This window comes from Hibiscus syriacus, unplaced genomic scaffold (assembly GCF_006381635.1).
Source record: "Hibiscus syriacus cultivar Baekdansim isolate YM2019G1 unplaced genomic scaffold, ASM638163v2 tig00111769_pilon, whole genome shotgun sequence".
Taxonomy (NCBI): domain Eukaryota; kingdom Viridiplantae; phylum Streptophyta; class Magnoliopsida; order Malvales; family Malvaceae; genus Hibiscus; species Hibiscus syriacus.
Genome location: NW_024063172.1, coordinates 2,427,562 through 2,448,346, shown reverse-complemented (window position 1 = coordinate 2,448,346; position 20,785 = coordinate 2,427,562). Strand labels below are relative to the sequence as shown.

Here is a 20,785-nt window from a genome sequence, read left to right as displayed (position 1 = left end):
AAGAACTCGTCATCTGAAGAAGGAAGAAGAAATTCACAATGAGAAGAATTTGTTCAACCTTTTGCTCAAATCCATCACTTAATGAAGCAGCTTTTTCAGAGAAATTCATAATGAGAAGAACTCATTTGAAGAAAGAAGAAGAAGTTCATAATGAGAAGAACTTGTTCAACTTTTTGTTTGAATTCATCATTTGATGGATCAACATTGCCAGGGAGAGTTTATAATGAGAAGAACTCGTCATCTGAAGAAGGAAGAAGAAATTCACAATGAGAAGAATTTGTTCAACCTTTTGCTCAAATCCATCACTTAATGAAGCAGCTTTTTCAGAGAAATTCATAATGAGAAGAACTCATTTGAAGAAGGAAGAATAAGTTTATAATAAGAAGAACTTGTTCAACTTTTTGCATAGTTCTATCACAGAAGAAGATAGATTAGCATCAGCCTTTCCAGAGAAAAACTTATTCAACCTTTTGAATGACTCTATCACAAAAAGAAAAAGATCAACATCATCCCCAGCGGAAAGTTCATAATGAGAAGAACTCACATGACCGAGAGAGAAGAATTTATTCAACATCTCCCTACTAATCAAGTGAAATCAAATGAAAAAAAATTATCATCTTTTCATCTTTGCTCTATTCTTATTAAGAATAAGCAAAGAGGGGCAGCTGAAGATATTCATTTTTTTTCATTTTTATGTTATTATTATTATAATTATTATTATTATTATTATTATTATTATAATTATAATTATTATTATTATTAATATATTATTTAAAATTACAAGCCCAAATGGAAGCCCAATTACAAACTTGATGGCCCAAACCAACGAGCCCATAACAAACCCTAACAGATTAGGGTTTTCTAATTCCTCAGCCGCCGTCTTCAATTCCAGCCGTTGGATCTGGTTTGATCCAACGGTCCACAGTTTGCCAGAGGAAACCCTAGGGTATCAATACCCTAGGGACACGTCCCACCGCCGCCGCTGCTGCTTCCAGAAGACTTCACCGCCACACCAACGTTCCAGCCTCCACCACGTCTACCAAAGAGTCCAGAAGGCCGGCCGTAGCCGCACACGTCTCCCCAAACGGTGAGTCACCACTGGGAGTCCGGTGACTCACCAAAGGGCATTCTTCGGACCGGTCTGAGACGAACACCGGTGATGGCTATAAAGCCATCACCCCATCTGCAAGCAAGAAAAAAAAAGGAAGACAGAGAGATAGATACAAAGAAACAGAAAAGAAAGAAAAGAAAAAGAAAGAAGAGAAACTTACTGTCATCGGAGAACCCCAACCGCCACCGGATCTCGCCAGAACCTTCGAAACGCCGAAGGTATTTTTGTAGATTCGCTCCGATTCAGAGCTTTTTAAGGGAAGAGAACACCGGGACCGTCCTTAGGACGATCCGATCTACCCAATAGTATAAAAATAAAATTTTCCGGCCACCGGATGCGGTGGCCGGCGGTGCCGGTCACGACGGCAGACAGTTGCCGTCCGGTGACCGGCTTCCCTCCGGTGAGGGAAGCTAGAGAGAGGGGAGAGCTTTGTTCATTCTCTCTCAGTTAGAGAGAGAATGAAAATTGAAAAATGAAAGAGATGGCCCGAAGGGCCGGCTGTCTTGGGCATTAAATAGCCCTTCCCAAACGACGTCGTTTTGGGGAGGGCTATTCGTGTAATTAAAGAATAGTTAAATCATTTCAGTAGCCATCTAAACTTGTAAACTTTACATTTTAGTCACTAAATTGAGTTTATAATACTTTTAATTCAGTCTTCGAATTTCAATTTTATTCATTTTAATCCTTTATATTAAAATAATATATTTAGGATAAATAACAGATTTAATCCCTTAATTTTAATAAATAATATTTTAATCCTTAGTTTATATTTTTAATTTATTTTATTCTAATATCCGAATTTTAGATAATTTTATTCTAGTCACTAAATAAATAAAATAAAGAAATAGCATGTCTAATCCTTATAATTTTGATTAATTATGAATTAGATTTTTAATTTTATTTTTACTGTAATTTAGTCATTTATTTTATATGTTTTCATTTATTTTACTGTTTTTAAAATATATTGTTTTAGTGGTATTTTTATTTTATTTGTTTATATTTTTAAATATTTTTATATATTCATAAATATATATATAATAAATAATAATTTTTAAATATTTGTTTTTAATATCAAAGAAAAGGACAGTCTTAATACAACTGGATGTCCTATTCTGATATTTTAAAATTAAAAATTAAACAATGTTATTTAAATTAATATTTATCAATATCAAAGAAAAGAGCTGTCTTAAGGCACCTAGAAGTTCTTTTCTGATATTTTTAAATAAATAAATATTTTTTATATAATTTTGAAATAATAAGATTATAAATTAAATATATTTTTAAATTTTTAAAATTTTAATAATAGAGACAATTTATAATTAAAAAGTACCAATTTTGGGCGTTGTAGGGGTGCTAATCCTTCCCTAAACGTAACCGACCACGAATCCCTTTTTATTATTAAAAAGAACGAATTTTTGGTTATAAACGCAGATCAGTTCATTTTTTATTAGTGTTTTCTTAAAACTCTTTTAAAAAATAATTTTTAGGTATTCGATCTACCTAACCCAAAAAGGTCAATGGCGACTCCAAAATATTTCTAAAACACCATTTTTTATCCATATTACTTTTTCCAACCAAGTAAAATTTGTACCCGGGCAAAAACCGGTTACGACAAACTGAATCTGTTGGTTACCCTGTTTTGACCTTACTGAAACTCAAGGAGCTCATCCCCCTCCCCCCCCCCCCAACACCCACCCACCCACCCACAACCACACACTAAAACAAAAAAAAAAACTTGTTCCTGCTTCCCTGGGTTACACATTCTAATCCTTGTTCACGTTGAAGGCCAAAGTGCAAGGGTAAGCTACCAAGAAAACCCCATCTTCAATCTTTTTCCTTATGTTTCATTCCGATTTATCAATGTAAAATGCTTGCAGCATTATGGAGTTGGAGTATTGAAGTTTCAAGCAGGGTTTTAAATAGCGGCCGCAAAATAGCGGTAGCACTGCCTTCCGATATATCCGTTATACCCACAATAGTGCCTGCTATGGCCGCAATCGCGGTAAATGCGACATGACTGAAAATGCGACCGCGACCGCTATTTGAATCCTTGGTTTCAAGTAATGGAGACCAGCATAAGCAGCTTGCAAACTAAGGGATGCAAGCATTGCGGATGCATTCTAAGCTAAGCAAATCAAATCAGCTGTAATCAGTAATGACAGTACGTGCTCGACAATTTAGAAGTGCAACTAATATTAGAAATACTAGAAATTCGAGTATTTGATGACAAAGAGAGTCTACTTAAGTTTGATGGTTATAACACTGCATTGTGGATATGATAAGCCATGATAAATTTATAAGATGGGAGCGTATCCACTTTGATTCATATTATTTAACAGCAAGAATGAGGATAAGATGTTGGCTTTTCTATACTCTGAAGATGACGCTTTTCAGTTGCTGAGAGGTAAGGCAGATTACCTTTACTTTTATTCACTTGTTTCACTTATAGAACATCTTGGCATATCATACATGATCCTTGGCCTGCTCTGATTAGCTATGAATAAATTGTTGTTGATTTATCATCTCATGGACATGGTGCATTTTTTTTACCATCTCGATTCTTTTGTAAACTCCAGTTTATTCTAGACTGTGTTATCAGTCTGAATGTTTTTATTGTTGAATAAGCACCTCAATGCAATCTCATAAGCAGAAAATATAGCCCCATTGACTACAAAAGCTCGAGCAACCGCAGTCCCTAGTCCTCTCCATAGAACGCGATATCCTTCCTGATTTACACTTTTTTGGAGACAATCAATGATGCCATTGTACTTCTGTGGGGAGGCCGGTGACTGAGCCTGCAGTCTAGTCTTTACAACATCCAAGGGATAGCAGCAAACCCAGCTAGCAACCCCTGCTAAACCTCCTGCTATCAGCATTGTTCTGAGGGTTTCTTGGCCGCTCTTTCTGCAACCTGGATGAAGCTGTTCTCGCATATACTCGTACGTCCAAAAGTAGAAGCCATGAGAAGGCGCATCTCGAAGGGCAGTGATGGTAAAACCCCTGTATAGTCCCCTCAAGCCTTCTGTTTTTAGTATGGTTTTAGCAACACTAATTGGCCCTTTATGAGCACTAGCTGATTGAGAACCTGGAAAACTTGTCTTCTGCAACTGCAGGCGGATTTTTACTAGTTCTACCGGAGCAAGCATGATGCTCTGTAAGGCCCCTGTTCCGACTCCTCCTAGTGCAACACCCTTGTAGGAAGGTGGATCGGCGGCGGAAGCAGACGAGTCGGATGCTCGTGAAAGAATGGCATATATCTGGAAAACCATAGCATTCTGCAATGCACAAATCTTTTCCGTAAGAACTACCTTTTGCCCTATTCAAAGTCATAATTCTAACATAAAATGAAAGCTCTTATCTCGAATATTTTGCAGACAACTGAATTTTCAATGTAACGAAAATGTGTCAAAATTTATTTAATCGCGAAATATTAAAAAAATCACAATTTATATAGGGTTAGAATTTGCTTAGACTGTGTAAAGTTCTTTTAGTTTTACATTTTATTTAAGATCGTTATATTGAGGGAAATCAAAAGTTGATATTGACTCTTTATTTTTCCCCCCGGTGAATATCTTCTTTGTTAAACTCAACAGTTAATCGCTCTCATCAAATGGTCTTAAAAATATAAAACTAAAAAAAATTTACACAATGTAATTGGATCGTGTCCTATTTATATAACATATAATATTTCAATAAGATTATTACACCCAATGCCGAAAACAATTATTAGTAGCATTTGATAAGCTGTTGGAACCGTATAAGGCCAAATACATAGACAATGGCATTCAACAAATATATATGTAATCAGCAAAGCACCAACTTTTCAATAAACATAAGAATGGAAATTTGGGTACCACATAAGATTGATGGGTTAATCAGCTAGATCCTGATAAGGTTCCATGCCACAGAAAAGAAAGATAACTTAAAACATAAAAAAATATCACGCAAAATCCACAAAAAGAAACCTTTAGACCGAAACAATTCAATTAGCCATCCCCATAGATGAGAGAAAAGAACCTGAAAGGTGACTGACGCCAATGGTGCAGCCATGCCACAATAGAGTGCCCCAGGTCCTTCCCTGGCAACAACCCGACGTAGGATGCTAAAGGCCGAGCCCGAATCCGTGCTTTGTTGCCGTATTCTGAGGGTGTCGAGCGGATAACCGGAGACGATGCCGGCCATGCCACCGAAACCTCCGGCAACAAATTCTTTTCCCCAGCTACTTGCAAGAAACTCTGGCCAGAAATCCATTATATCGCACCAAAATTTAATCACCCAAAATAATAGAAATATGAAGCTTTGTTGCTTTTATATAGGCAACACGGATAAGACACCTATAGTGTTCTTTTCTTGCACGGCTTTGAATCTCCTCCTCCTTCTCCAACTCAAAAAAACAGATTTTCTTTAACCTTTTTGGCTCAAGAAAAAGCTTTAAAAAGGTGTTTAACTTTATATATGATGCTAAGTTTCCCTAAGATGCAAAAAATAATGCACTTGCTGGACATTATAAAAGGCAAGATTACCTAAGATACCTTAAAAGATCCGATTCTGCCGCTTCCACCTTTTTATCTAATTTCCCTCGAGCAAAAAACATGAATAATAAAAAAAAAACACCCCCAATTTCCTCCATGACCTTACAATTCTAATGGTATATCCCACAGAAAAACAGAGAGAGAAAAAAAGGAGGATGAAAATAGAGGGCTAAAAACCTCTATATGATGTTGGGAACTCCAGTGGGAGGAAACGGCCAACTTCTTCTATAGGTCCCCATTAATGGCTTCCCGAGTGGGCCTACGAGATTTCTACACGTGAACTCGCCCTTGTCTCGGTGCTTTTTTGGTTCAGTGTTCTGATGAAGCGTTCCTGTCTTATTATATATCCCAAATACCAATGGAAATTGTGCTCAGTGGTGGGGGTGACGCAACCACCCTTCCCCTATTGATTCATATGATTGTTTGGTTTCGGTTTTTATTTTTTTACATAATTTTGTGAGGATTGTCTCAAGAAATACAACTTAATATAAGACTAAAAATTGCAACCGGAATAGTTAATTTTGTTTTCATATTTTCGGTGGAATACCACCTAAAATATTAATTTCGTTACTTAAAATGTTAATCTTTTTAATATTTTCGGTTGCAACCGGAAATATTACGGAGAAAGTAACATTTCTGATTAACATATTAGGTAATAGAATTAACATTTTAGATAACGCTCTATCGAAAATATTAAAATAATATCGGAAATTTTATAAATTCGTCATTTTCTAAAATTTAAAAATTTCACTTCTTAACATAATATCTTGCATTCATCTCTGAATGAAAGTGACAATGAGAATAATGATGTTCAACTCAGGAAACCCCCGAAGAGAAATCGAACAACTCTTTACATAATAAGATATTGTCTGATGAAACCTTTAAACTATATATACAATTTATATTATATAAATCTTAGGTCTTTATTATTTTAGCTTATCTTGTGTTGTATGGTATAATATTTTGGACGGCGTAAATTCATTTGGGGGTTGAGATTTCTCGATTGAATGTGGATGACCATAATGATGTGGATATGAAATGAAGTTGTTGGAGATTCTCCAAGTCTTATCATTAAACTTCAGTCTCCATTTTTGTTCTTTAAACCGTTGATCACCTCAAAGCCTCCACCATTTGGAGTTATTGCTATATGCATGCATGGATGCATTATGCATATATATAATAAATGATTAAGTTAATATTCAATAGGATATATTACATTATTTATTCATTCAACTATTTCTGCAGTTTCGTTTTCATCAATCAACTATTTTTTTAAAATCATACTTAACATTATATTTTGGTTTCGTTTTGATCACTTATCATTAAAATAATAATAATGATATTAACGTGTAACCATAAAGTAATTCCACATCATCATTTAAATAAAATTTCGATAACGGATAACTAAAATGAAATCAAAACGTAACGTTAAGCATGATTTTGAAAAAAAAATGTTAAGTGACAAAAGCATAATCACATGAATTGTTGGGCTGTCAATACACATCCACAAATGTCAAACACATCATTTTTCCAACTTCCATCTGTATCGGCAATATTCAAAGCCACGTCTTCATTAGCCCTTTAATTTTTTGCGCTATCTTTTTATTATACTTAATTGAGCATTCAACTTTTGAAACATGACAATAGTCTGAAACATGCATTATGCATGGAAGGATGTTTATTTGTTGACAATAGTCTCACTTGTACTGGTTTAATACTTCTCTGGAATTCTAATGTTGATGTATATTTATTATCGTATTCTAATGTTCATATTGACTATATTATTCATTGTGGGGTTGATCCTTTTTAGTTCACCGGGCTTCATGGCTCCAGCGACAGTCGTCGTCGTTATGAAACATGAGATTTGTTGGACAGACTTGATCCCACTTCATTGTTGCCATGGTTAATATGGGAGATTTTAAGGAGATCTTAATCGATTCTAAGAAAATTTGGGGCCAGAGACGGCCACGATCCCACATTGCTGGTTTTCGCTCTGCTCTTGCACGGAATAACCTATGGGAAATTCAACCGTGCAAAGGATGGTACACATTGCTTGAGGGTTCCGCTACTTCCCTACGCATTTGTGGCTTCTACTTCAAGGATACGGATTCATTCTCAATGCCAAGTTTATAGTGGATTTGCTGCCGAATTGGACCATTGCTACATTATTCCGAGAGACTGGTCTCCCCTACACCGTTGGGACCTCATCGGTGCGACAATCATTATTTTAATGATTCAATGTGTGTCCATGGAGGCATGAGGCTTGGGCAGGAGCTACGGGCTTTACATTTGATAAGCTTCTGCAGGGACCTCTTTCGAATGGGGAGTAGTGAGTTTATCACACTTAAGAATGATATTCAACACATGTTGGCTCGACTCGAGATGAAGCTTATTGACAGCAGCGGTCTCGGGTATAATGTCTTTTCAATGGTGATAAAAAATATAATATAATTTTATAATAAAAAATTTAAATAAATATTATATTGTAATTATCTTAGACTACTAAAAAAATTATTAAAGTCACACACCAAATGTCAAGTGTGCGACACGGGTCGATCCGAATTAAACAAGGCAAAATCCTGGAATCAAGAGGGCAACAAAAAAATTTATTAAATTCAGATGATAATTTGACAAGGAAAAACTAGGTATCGGTTTAACCAAAGTGATATAAATTCATGATGATTTGTATTCTAAGCCTTAAAAGGTAAAAAAAAAAAGTTTATAAAAAATTCAAAAAAAATAAATAAATTGAAGAGCTCTTATAAAAGAGTGTATTCAATTGAGAGTTTATAAAAAAAAAAATCAGATGGCCCCTTTCACAGCAAAAACCATCTTTAATCCATTTGACTGTTGACAGAAGATATTGAAAGAAATCAAAAGATATTTCTTTTGTTCATAAGAGTTCAGTTGAATTTTAAATTATGAGAACGGCTTTTAATTTGATCTAAAGCTTTTTCCCATGTGCCTATTTATTAAGCACGTGTGTATACTCCATATTTTACGATTTAGGTAATTTATAGATAAAGTGTTATGATCTTTAGATTTAGATGATGAGGCAAGTAAGATTAAAGACAATCAAAATCATCAAATTAATGTGCCTGTGCAGATTCATGTTATCATATATGTCTTTATTTTTTGTTAACTGGAAACCATATTAGTGTCATAATCAAAATTAATGAAAATACATGTTTGAGCATCTTATAACAAAAAATCTTCTTTTTAGAATACTCAATTCACTTGAACTTAGTTCATCATATATTTGTAATTTTCGACCTAATATTTTCACACACATAATCTTTGATCGTAGACGATGGCATCAATTTTGGGCCGGTCATTACCACTGATATTTCTTATTTTCTTCTTTTATTGTCTTATGTTATCTTTATTTTTTTAATAACTGTTTTCATGATGCCTTTTTCTCTGTCTTATAGTATGTTTTGATCGTTTAATTATTATTTCGTTTTCATGATGTCTTTTTTTTATTGTTTTATGTCATCTTTAGTTTTTAGGATTGAAGTTGACATCTCACGAATTGATATCAAGATGATGCTTATTTATTATCACGATAATCCTCCCTACTTAAACTTTATGGATAGTTTTCTCAAGTCATTCAACTCTAATTTGTGATTTGTTCAATTTGTGATTTGTTAGTGATCTTTCAATAACTTATTCATCTTTTATGATTCATTTGTGCAATCAAATTTGCTCATCTCTATATTTTATTAAATTTTTAACATTTTCCTTATATGGTCTTTAAGTAATCTTAAATGACAAATTTTTTATGTCAATAGTTATAAAAAGATGTTCTACTTATGAGTTTAATTTATGATTATGATTGTAAATTTTCCTAGTGATGACTAGGGGTGCTCAAATTCGAATACCCGCATTTTCGAGTAACCAAGATATCTGGATACTAAAATATCAACCTATGCCCTGACTTGTTAATTCCTAGTACATGTAAGTTGAATACCCATAAAAACCCAAGTACCCCTTTTTCGGGTCATGGATAGAGGGGTGTTAAAAAATACTCGACTCCGTTAATCTGGCATGTTATCATGAACCTAAAAAAATGGGTAATTATCTAAAAAAACGTTACCCGATCAGGCAGAGTAACCGACCATGATTTTTTTCAGGTAGTTGGGCTGAGTCTAAGCCAACTTTTTTTTATAACCGGGTACCCGACCCAACCCGATAGTTTTAATATATATATATATATATATATTGATTTAAATTATATTTTTATTTTAGGTTTCTTAATATTTTTACTTTTAAGCTAAATTTAAATTCTTTCTAGGTTTGTATTATAAACTTTTAACTTAAAAGTTTTAAGTTTTATTTTTCTTAAATAACTTTTATTAATTTTTAATGTGTTTCAAAGAAAAAAATAATGATCGATTTTAGTATTTTTAATATTTTCCTTTGAAAATAGCTTATATATATATATATATATATATATATATATATATATATATATATATATATCCTTAAAACTAACTTTAAATCGCTAATTTTTGTGTGTAGATTGTGTATTAAAACGAGTACCCGAACTGAACAATCCGGATCACGAACTGACAGATATACTACCCGAAGAATCCAATACTTCGAGTACCCAAAAATACGAATACCCGGATTTGAATACCCCCATTACCCAATTTATATTATATTATATTTTATTTTCTTTAAATTATATTATATAAAAATGTATAAAAAATCTAAATTTTAAATTTTAAAGGTCTATAATACAAAATTCAATTATAAAATTTAAAAATTCAAATTATATAATTAAAAAGTAAAACTTATTAAACATACAATTAAAGAAATACAATAAAATTGAAAATACTTTAAAGTTAAAAGAAATAATTGAGAAATAATTTAGATTGGTAGGGTGAAATAATCTAAGAAATTAATAATTTAGAATGCAGTGAAATAATTTAAAAAAAATTATGAATTTAGAAGGTTAGGGTGAAATAATTTGAGAATTAAGAATAAAAAACCTTTCATATATATATATAAGAAACTGGTTATTGTGTTAACAGGTATTTGATTAGGCATTATTTTATGACCTGCCCAGAAGCCCGAAAAAAATAGTGGTTCGGATACCTGGCCCAAAAATTCAATTATTTTCACTATAAATACCCAATAATTTTAGAGCGGGTTGGTTGGTTGACAGGTCAGATCATCCGGATTGAATATATTTGAACACCCTTAGTGATGACCACTGATGGCAGGAAATCAAACAGATTCAGATTTTACCAAAGATGAATAAGCACCCCTCAGAACCTAAAGCTAGCCATCTCAAGTCCTATGTGCTTCATTTATCATGGTTTAACAAATTAAATGAAATTTCAGGATGCATCCCTGAAAAGGGAAAGTAGTAGTGAGAGCAGGGCACTTAAGAATCAGATTTGTTCAGGAAACCCATTCATTAACAAACCATAATTATGGTAATATGAAATGCAGACACAAAAGCACAAACAGACAGTATATAACTTAAGTTTATTAAGTTTTACAATATCGAACTTTCACACAAGGTTTTGCAGCAAATTCAATTACGAAACTAGAGCATCAGATAATTCCAAATGATGTCCTAGCCCATCAAACTAAAACAAAACATTTCATCATAATAGAAGTTTTACTCACAAACACAAGCCACAGCAGTTTATGATTTGATGAGTTCTAGATCCTCATTTCTTCCCGCTCTTCTTAAGTCCTGCACCACCAACCGGCCCCTTTTGTGCCTTTGATCTCAGCTCTTTAAGAGCCTGCCCACGAGTCCATCACAAATAAAAAAAAACAAAATAAATTGACGATTCAAAGAACATAGCTAGAGAAAGCTAAAAAAGAGCTAAAGGTAAAAATAGAACTCCAAGAGTAACAAAACCAACACCTCACCTTCTCTTCTTCCTTCTTTTTCTGAATGTTAGCCATATCAACCTGCACGAAACAAATTAAATGAGATAAAGAAAATAACACCAAATACAATTACATTATCAACAAAATTCGTTCAAAAATTAACTAAATTTGATCATAAAAGTTTTACATGATTTCACTACTGATATCAGCAAAAACACATGAATTCTAAAGTTGAACAGATTGCAACGCACAATATACCAGCAAAGATTCCATAAGGTTAACATGGCTTTATTTAGTATATTCTGTACCAAAACAATATTGACCTCACTAATTTCATACAGTTTAACAAAGGGCAAATCCAAATAAGCAGACCTAACAGGAAATTAAACCTTAAGAGAGAATAGTACTTGAATAAAGCTACATACAAAAAAAATATAAAATAAAATTCAACTATATGTGACCTTCTCCCTTATTTTTGCATTATAGATCGATTCAAATAATATATATAATAATTGCGATACCTCGTCATATTCTTTCTTTGCAGTTTTAGGTTGCTTCAAAGGCTTCGCTTTGCCACCTAGATCCCCAGAATAAACACAACAAAAATCAATATCTTTGAAATTAACAGGAATCGCGAATCGAAATCCCTATCGATAAATTTGAAACATCGAAACTAACAAAGTCGAGATGTTACAATTTCCAGAAGTGATTACCTTGCTTGGACGACATGTTAAAGCCTGATATTAGAAGAGATCACAGAAATTGGGTAGACAGAAAATTAAGAGCCCTAACCCTAAGACACTCGACTTTTGAATATCTCCTAAAAGGCTCCTATAAATAGAGAAAGTAATTATCACGCGCTTAGCACGTGATGATTTGCTGGCTAACCGAAGAGAGTCCTACTCCGCGTCATTTTTTATAAAGTAAATTCCTTTTGGACAATTTGCAATTTTTAATGGTATATATTCTTTATTAATTCCATTAGTATTTTTTTATTTTCTATTATACGTAAATCACAGCTTAATTTTTATATGTTAATTTAATTATTTTGTTGAATTAATATTTATTTTGTATTGCAAAAAAGCAGCAGACTGCTACATCAAATTACTGTAAAAAGAACCTGCAGAAAAATAACAAAAGACCAACAACCAACCTATGCATCAAGATTCCAGCCTTTACAGATTGCAATATTAACATGCCGTTCCTTACTAATTTGCTTATCCCATAACTTGAGCCTGTCGGCTTCTTTGATCCGATTGAATATCTCCGATGACGAGCTTTCGAGCTTTTGAAACTGCTTGCGATTCCTCTCCCCCCAAATCAAAGTTATGTAATCATTCTAAGCAAGCTTCAACATTAGTGAAAGCATGGATTTCCTCAACCTGCAGCTAGCTCAAGCCAACTCCAAACTCCAACTCATGACAATAGGTTGAAAATCTGTTTTAGCCCCCTGAAATTTTATAAGTTCAAATTCATTCCTATAATTTTAGAAGTTTTAGTTCTTCCCTAACATAAAATTTTACGTCTATCATTGCCTTCATGCCCAACTGCAACCCTGAGGGCTAGTACCTGCCAGTAGTAGTTATTCTTAATAACATAAAAATAGATCCAAGTGTTGCGGAAGAAGACTATCGGATAGAGCAAAATCACAACTGATAATTTGAGAAAATAAAAATGAAGATAAAAAGAGACACAAAATTTACGTGGAAAACCCCTAAATAAAATAGGGTAAAAACCACAGGCAACGGTAGAAGAATTTCACTATGAGAAAATATGAATTACAACCTCTCTCGATCTACCAAGGAGAAAACAATGATAATTCTCTCTCGATAAAAAGGAGAAAACAACTCTCAAGAAACTCTCTAAATTCTCTCTAGTATTGGAAGAAAGCTAGAATGCTTTGGGATGGTTTTGAAACTAAATGAGCTAGGGTATTTATAGTTGAAGCTTTAAGGACTAATTTGTAAATACCCTAAATTACAATGACTAATTGCATAGTTTTACCATCCAAAATTTTCAACAATTTAGTGGCCAAATTTGACCAATTTTGCCACCCCATTAATGCCACCAAATTGCCACCCATAATGTTGACAATTGATGCAATTTGGTGTGCCAATTTTCAACAATCTCCCACTTGAAGGTTTGATTGGAACAATCATATATTCACACCATTCTTTCTACCTTGTACCTTTCATGTTGCTTACGTTTCTGACAGGCCACAGGAGGATCGACACCATGTAAATTTATCAGCATTGATTGCCTTCGTCATGAAATCTGCTATGTTGTCTTTGGTATGGATCTTCTGCATATCTACTGTTCCTTCTTCCACCTTTTCACGAATGAAATGGTACTGAACTCGTATGTGCTTAGTTCTTGAATGAAATGTTGGATTCCTTGCTAGATGCAAGGCGCTTTGACTGTCACAAAACAGAGAGACATACTCTTGATTGTGCCCAAGCTCCTCCAATAGCATCTTCAACCAAATTGCTTCTTTACTGGCTTGTGTAGCTGCTACATATTCTGCCTCTGTTGTGGACGTAGCCACAACTGACTACAATTTTGAAACCCAGCTTACAGCTTCACCAGCAACTTTGAACACATATCCTGTAGTAGATTTGCTTTTATCCAAATCCCCTGCATAGTTAAAATCTACATACCCATTGATTAATAAGTTTGATCCTCTGTAACATAAGGCAACATTTGAGGTCCCTTTGATGTATCTTAGGATCCTCTTTACAATATTCCAATGCTCTTTGCCTGGATTCGCCATGTACCGACTAACCACTCCCACTGCTTGTGCAATGTCTGGTCTTGTGCATATCATAGCGAACATTAAACTTCCCACTGCTGATGCATACGGTACTCGAGACATCTCCATCCTCTCTTCTTCACTGCTAGGACTCATACTGGAGGATAATTTGAAGTTAATAGGAAGAGGGGTAGAAATTGGCTTACAATCTTGCATGCTAAATCGTGACAAGATTTTCTTCAAGTAATTCTTTTGTGAAAGCCAAATCTTCCTATTACTTTTGTCTTGGTGAATTTGCATCCCTAGAATCTTGTTTACTGATCCCAAGTCCTTCATTTCAAATTCCCTAGCCAGTTGTGCCTTCAATTCTTCAATATGATCTTTGTTGGGTCCTGCAACCAACATGTCATCCACATACAACAGCAATATAACAAAATCTTTATCACCAGACCTCTTGAAATAAGCACAAGGGTCTGCATTAAGTCTGTTGTATCCAAGGCACATAATGAAGGAATCAAATATCTTATACCAACACCTCGGCACCTGCTTTAGACCGTACAGAGATTTGTTCAACCTGCAAACCAAGTTCTTCTTTTCGTCTTCTTCAAAACCTTCAGGCTGGAGCATATAAATCTCTTCTTCAAGATTTCCATGAAGAAAAGTTGTTTTAACATCTAGCTGTTCCAAATGTAAATTCAATGTAGCACACATTGCCAAGACTACTCGAACTGTTGTTAGTCGAACCACAGGAGAAAAAATTTCATTGAAATCAATACCTTCTTTCTAAGCATATCCTTTGACCACCAGTCTTGCACGATACCTCTCCACTTGATCGTCACCATTTCGCTTGATTTTGAAAACCCATTTGTTACCAATTGGCTTCCTTCATTGTGGTAGTGGCACAAGGTCTCATGCATTATTTTTATGAAGGGCTTCGATTTCTTCTTGCATCGCCATCATCCACAGTGAAGCATCTGAGCTGTTTATTGCCTCCTGGTATGTTGATGGCTCACCGTCCTCTGTTAAAAGGCAGTATGCAATATTACCTTCTATAACATAATCTGAGTGCCAATTGGGACGTCTTCTCACACGATCTGATTGACAAGTTGTTGGAGCTTCAGAACTCTCTAGTTCTTGTTCATCATGTGCTGGTTATGCTTCAGAAGAATCTCATTCTTCAAACTCTTTTTCCACATGTATCTGAGTAGTCTCTGACTTTCAGCGCTATCATCGTCTTCTTTTCTTTGTAGTTTATCTTCTACAAAGATAACATCCCTGCTAATGATCACTTTGCGGGCAGTGGGATCCCACAAGCGATACCCCTTTACTCCATCAGCATACCCCAAGAATTTGCATTTCCTGGATTTTGGATCCAGCTTTGAAATTTCTTGGGCGTTGTACATCACGTAAACAATACTTCCAAATACATGGAGGTTTGAATAATCAACTGGTTTACCAGTCCACATCTCCATTGGTGTCTTCAGCTCTATTGCAGTTGATGGAGCTCGATTCACCATATAACAGGTGGTATTGACTGCTTCTGCCCAGAATGATTTTTCTAGGCCTGCGTCCCTCAACATTGCTCTTGTTCTTTCTAACAAGGTTCTGTTCATCCGCTCTGTCACTCCATTTTGTTGAGGAGTGTTCACCACTGTGAACTGTCTTTTGATGCCTTCTTTCTTGAAAAAGTCATCAAATTCTTCGCTTGAGTATTCTCCTCCATTATCTGTTCTGAAACACTTGATCTTATTTCCAGAATCAAGTTCCACCCGCGCTTTGAAGTTTTTGAAAGTTAAAAACACGTCTGACTTCTTCTTAATAGGGTGCACCCAACATCTCCTGGAGTAGTCATCAATAAATGAGACAAAGTATTTTGCTCCACCTAGGGACGTTACTGGTGCTTGCCATACGTCAGAGTGAACCAATTCTAGAACACTTTTGCCTCTAGAATTTGATGTGTTGAATTTCAACCGGTACTGCTTACTTGTTATGCAATACTCACACAAAGGAAGTGATACCTTTGTTAAGCCTGGAAGTAGCTTTTGCTCTACAAGGACTTTCATTCCTTGTTCTGACATGTGTCCAAGTTTCTGATGCCATAGCATTGCCGAATCTGAACTACATGAGGCAACATAGGCTTCTGCTTCTACCAAAGTCTATCCCTTCAGCATGTATAAGTTTGCAGCTATTTTTTCGTCTTTCAGTACCACAAGCGCTCCACGGAACACTTTCATGATTCCTTTCCATGTTTTAATCTTGCTTGCATTATTATCCAACAATCCGTAGGATAATAAATTTTTCTTCAGGCCTTTCACGTGCCGCACATCTCAAACAACTTTAATTGTTCTGTCATACATCTTCAATTTGATGGTTCCCACGCCAACGATCTCTAAGGCATGATCATTGCAACTATACACAGATCTTCCTGAGACAGGTTCATAATGATGGAACCATTCTCTTCTTGAGGTCATGTGATATGTTGCTCTCGAATCAATGAACCATATATCTGCAAATCATTTTCTCCCTTCCACTGTGGTTGACGCTTTACAGCATAGAGCATCTCCATCATCTAAAGTGTTTGCGGTATTGCCTTGTGGATTGGAGTTTTTATTTAGACTCCAACAATCTTTCTTCAAGTGACCTTTCTTTCCACAGTTGTAACACTTTAAATTCTTCTTGCTTCTCGACTTCGATCTACCATGTTTGTGACTGCTGCTTTCGCCACGTTCTGTTGATCTCCCTCTCATCGTTGTCATCGTTGTCAACGCTACTGCTTGTTGCAGATTTACTTGTCTGTCTTCCTTGTTCTTGCGTCGATTTTCTTCTTGTAGAACAGCAGCTGCAACGTCATCGAAGACTAGACTGGTGACATTACTGTTTGTCAAGTTGATGATGAGTTGATCATATGAATCCGGTAGACTTTGAAGTATAAATTCAGCACATTATTGTTCTTCTATTTTACAGCTTAAGGATGTAAGCTGAGAAAATAAAGTGTTCAGTGTATTTAAGTGCTCCGTCACTGAAGTAGATTCTGGCATACGGAGAGTGTACAATTTTCTCTTAAGGAAAATTTTATTGTGCAACGATGTGGCCTCGTACAGTTTGGTGAGATGATCACATATCTCCTTAGCTGTCTTCTTCTCCTCGATACTTGACAATACTTCATCTGGTAATGCTAGATGAAAGTTTGCCATAACATTTCCGTCCATTTCGATCCATTTGTTGTCGTCTGTGAAATCTACTGGCCTTTCGCTGATAGCTGCTAGACAACCGTCTTTCCTCAGGATGGCCTTCATCTTCAATTTTCACAATGAGAAATTTCTCCCATTGAATTTTTCAATATCAAATTTCGTTGCCATAGCTTCTTTTACGGATAGCTCCCACTATTTCACTATCGTGAATAGTTCTCTGGAACCTTCAAAGAATGGGTAATACCTTCTTACTTTCTTATGTTGGAGGATCCACCTTTTGGTGGCAACCACAAAGACAATAAGCAAATATTACACACTCTAATCTAGCTCTGATACCAATTGTTGCAGAAGACGACTATCGGATAAAGCAAAATCGCAACTGATAATTTGAGAAAATAAAAATGAAGATAAAAAGAGACACAAAATTTACGTGGAAAACCCCTAAATAAAATAGGGTAAAAACCACGGGCAACGGTAGAAGAATTTCACTATGAGAAAATAGGAATTACAACTTCTCTCGATCTACCAAGGAGAAAACAATGATAATTCTCTCTCGATAAAAAGGAGAAAACAACTCTCAAGAAACTCTCTAAATTCTCTCTAGTATTGGAAGAAAGCTAGAATGCTTTGGGATGGTTTTGAAACTAAATGAGCTAGGGTATTTATAGTTGAAGCTTTAAGGACTAATTTGTAAATACCCTAAATTACAATGACTAATTGCATAGTTTTACCATCCAAAATTTTCAACAATTTGGTGGCCAAATTTGACCAATTTTGCCATCCCATTAATGCCACCAAATTGCCACCCATAATGTTGACAATTGATGCAATTTGGTGTGCCAATTTTCAACACCAAACAATCCAAATTTAGCCATATTAAGAAGAGCTTCTGAAACAAGAAAATAAAACAAGCATAATTCCGACTAACGACGTCCCTAAGGCCAAACCCCCTTTAGGCTTATGACAATAAATAGTAGACCAATTAACTCTTGCACTCTTGACATGTTTGTTCTCCTCTTTCCAAAAGAACAATACACACAACCAGTTAACTTTCTTAAAAACTACACAAGGTAGGATTAGCTGCCAACTCCAAAAATTCTGGATGTTGTAGATAACAGACTGAATAAGTTGTCTTGTAATCTCTCAACATAAGAAAATTGTTTAAATTTCCAACTCTGTAATCTAACTGAGGTATTGTCAATGAGAAGGCACACAATCCTTAATAGTAAGCCTCCTAAAAATTAAAGGTATTCCAAGATATCTCACAGATAGATTCCCTTTCTTAACACCTGTTGATTCAAAGATACTCAATAAAACTACATTATTCATACTTGATGAGAAAATCTTAAACTTAACTGAGTTCATTCATATCCAAGAAGTTGTAAAACAACTTCATAACTCCCCACACACCTAAGACAGTCAAATGAACACTTGGTAAACATCAAGTCATCTACAAAAACAAATTTATGAGGCAGATTTAATGGCATTTGGGATGATAATTGAAGACTATATACTATGGGTGTTCAAATGATCAGTTCGGCCACCGAACCGACCAAATTCTCATTAATTGAATTAATCATTTTTTTCTTTAATCGTTAACTAAATCAAACATTTTATTTTTTAAATCATTAACCGAACCGAATAAAGTTGTTTAGCCTCTTTATTGACTCGAGCTATCATGATACTTCATCACTAAGGCCATATTTGCCCAAGTTGTTTGATCAATTAAACAACTCTTCTGTTGAAGAGTTTGGGGGTGCTGCAATTGCAGCCACTACACAGGTGTTTCTTATATTTCAATATTTTACTATCTGTCCAAATTACAGCCATATTCAAGTTACATTTTGTCAATTGTATAACATTTTTATTCCAAATCATTCATGCTGTTTATTACTATTACTATTTCTATCCAATGAAATTTATTTTGAAAAAGAAAAAAACCACAATTCTCTCATTGATCACACTCAAGATCAAACTCAACATAGAGTAGAAAAACAAAAAGAGCAGCTTCCTCTAAACAGCAGAAACGCCACTTTTACAGCAATCTCAAGTCATAGACACATTGTGAATTAATGGGAGATTCCACATCGGTTGGAGAATAAATTGACAAGTCTTGCATGTATTATAAAATGGAGTTAACAAGCATTGTGAGAAGTATCTTTGCGCTTGGGGCAATGACGCAGCTAGTGAGGTAATAACCGAGGCGCGTCTATTGCTGGTTGAAAACTATTTCCAAACCCCCTCTTTGGCCTCGGTTCACCCTTGGCCTTTGAGAATTTCTGGAAGGATTCCCTTCGGGGTAAAGTCCTATATTTTGTAGTTTACGAAACTTTATATGTTATTAACACCACACAGATTTTATTAGCTTCTTTAAATTTATTTTTAGCTACACGAAGTATTCAGTTGAAACAAGCTTTGACAAATATCTACTTTCCAAAGCTTGATAAAAATGAAGAATGCAGTGTATTGTTTGGTTGCTGTTAGCTGTTGATCGACGCATATGTATTGTTTGGTATGGCCTGGTTTTGTTACCATGCAGGGATGTACTGAAGGGATGATGTACTGAGTTTTAACATGAATAATAATCTTTGGGTAGTCTATTCCTTCATTCTTCCTTCATTCATAATTTAATACTGATCTTCGATTTTTCTTTTCCTTCATCCATAATTTAATACCAATCATTGATTTGAGTTGGTAAAAAATATCGATGAATGTTTTTATTGAGACCCTATTCTTTCGGCAAAATCAACGAGATAATGCGTTGATTTTTTTTTCACGAGATAGTGCTCTCGCCAGATTAATTGCTCAGATGGGGTGATCTCTACAGTCCCCATATAGGTCGCCATGCACGCCCAGCGACCTACTAGGTCGCCATGCACGCCCAGCGACCTAGGTAGGTCGCCATGCAATCCATGCAGCCCCCAAAGGTCGCCATGCAAGTCCCAACACGCTGGGCATCCGAGGATAGTTATATAGCTCTGTCGAAAGCCCACAATGGAGATATACTCTCATTAAACGAAACAAATTGACTATTTCTATTGGAGTTTATAATTAATTGGATTTTAAAATATTAATGGGTTTAAGTTAAAAATTTATTATATATTAATATTTCAAACGGCTCTGGAGATTGGATTGAATATAAACGAACAAACATAAATGAACGGATTACTGAACATTCACGAGAGTAAATGAATGAACAAGCCTTATTCGTGTTCGTTCATTTAATTAAACGAACATAAAATATTGTTCATGTTCGTTCATTTAATAAATAAACGAACATAAATGAACTTCCCGACAATTAATTTACAAATAGTTCGTTGAGCGCTCGATTCGTTTACATACCTATTAA

The 20,785-nt window shown here is 35.0% G+C and overlaps 1 protein-coding gene and 1 non-coding gene across 3 annotated transcripts; one reads left to right on the top strand and one right to left on the bottom strand.

Annotated features, from left to right (window-relative positions):
* Nucleotides 1-3,404: 3,404 nt before the first annotated feature.
* Nucleotides 3,405-13,419, bottom strand: LOC120169777 (mitochondrial arginine transporter BAC2-like). 2 transcript variants are annotated; one of them, XM_039177893.1, is made up of 3 exons: nucleotides 13,407-13,419; nucleotides 5,129-5,416; nucleotides 3,405-4,386 (listed from the first exon to the last, which is right to left on the bottom strand). In XM_039177893.1, the coding sequence occupies exons 2-3, from the start codon at nucleotides 5,360-5,362 to the stop codon at nucleotides 3,694-3,696; spliced, it is 927 nt and encodes a 308-aa protein (XP_039033824.1). In that variant the 5' UTR covers nucleotides 5,363-5,416; nucleotides 13,407-13,419; the 3' UTR covers nucleotides 3,405-3,693. The 2 variants fall into 2 exon arrangements, with proteins under 2 accessions (XP_039033824.1, XP_039033823.1); XM_039177892.1 differs by lacking the exon at nucleotides 13,407-13,419 and having other exon boundaries at nucleotides 5,129-5,723.
* Nucleotides 13,420-19,592: 6,173 nt separating this feature from the next.
* On the top strand, nucleotides 19,593-19,743 carry LOC120170026. Its single transcript, XR_005520707.1, has one exon. It is a non-coding gene; the product is annotated as a U4 spliceosomal RNA (small nuclear RNA).
* Nucleotides 19,744-20,785: the final 1,042 nt, after the last annotated feature.

What these genes read in the sequence shown, in the direction of transcription:
- LOC120169777 (XM_039177893.1), bottom strand. Translation starts at nt 5,362, where the DNA reads ATGGATTTCTGGCCAGAGTTTCTTGCAAGTAGCTGGGGAAAAGAATTT. An exon ending in TGGCGTCAGTCACCTTTCAG is followed by an intron (nt 4,387 to 5,128) that starts GTTCTTTTCTCT and finishes TGTGCATTGCAG; the next exon opens with AATGCTATGGTTTTCCAGAT.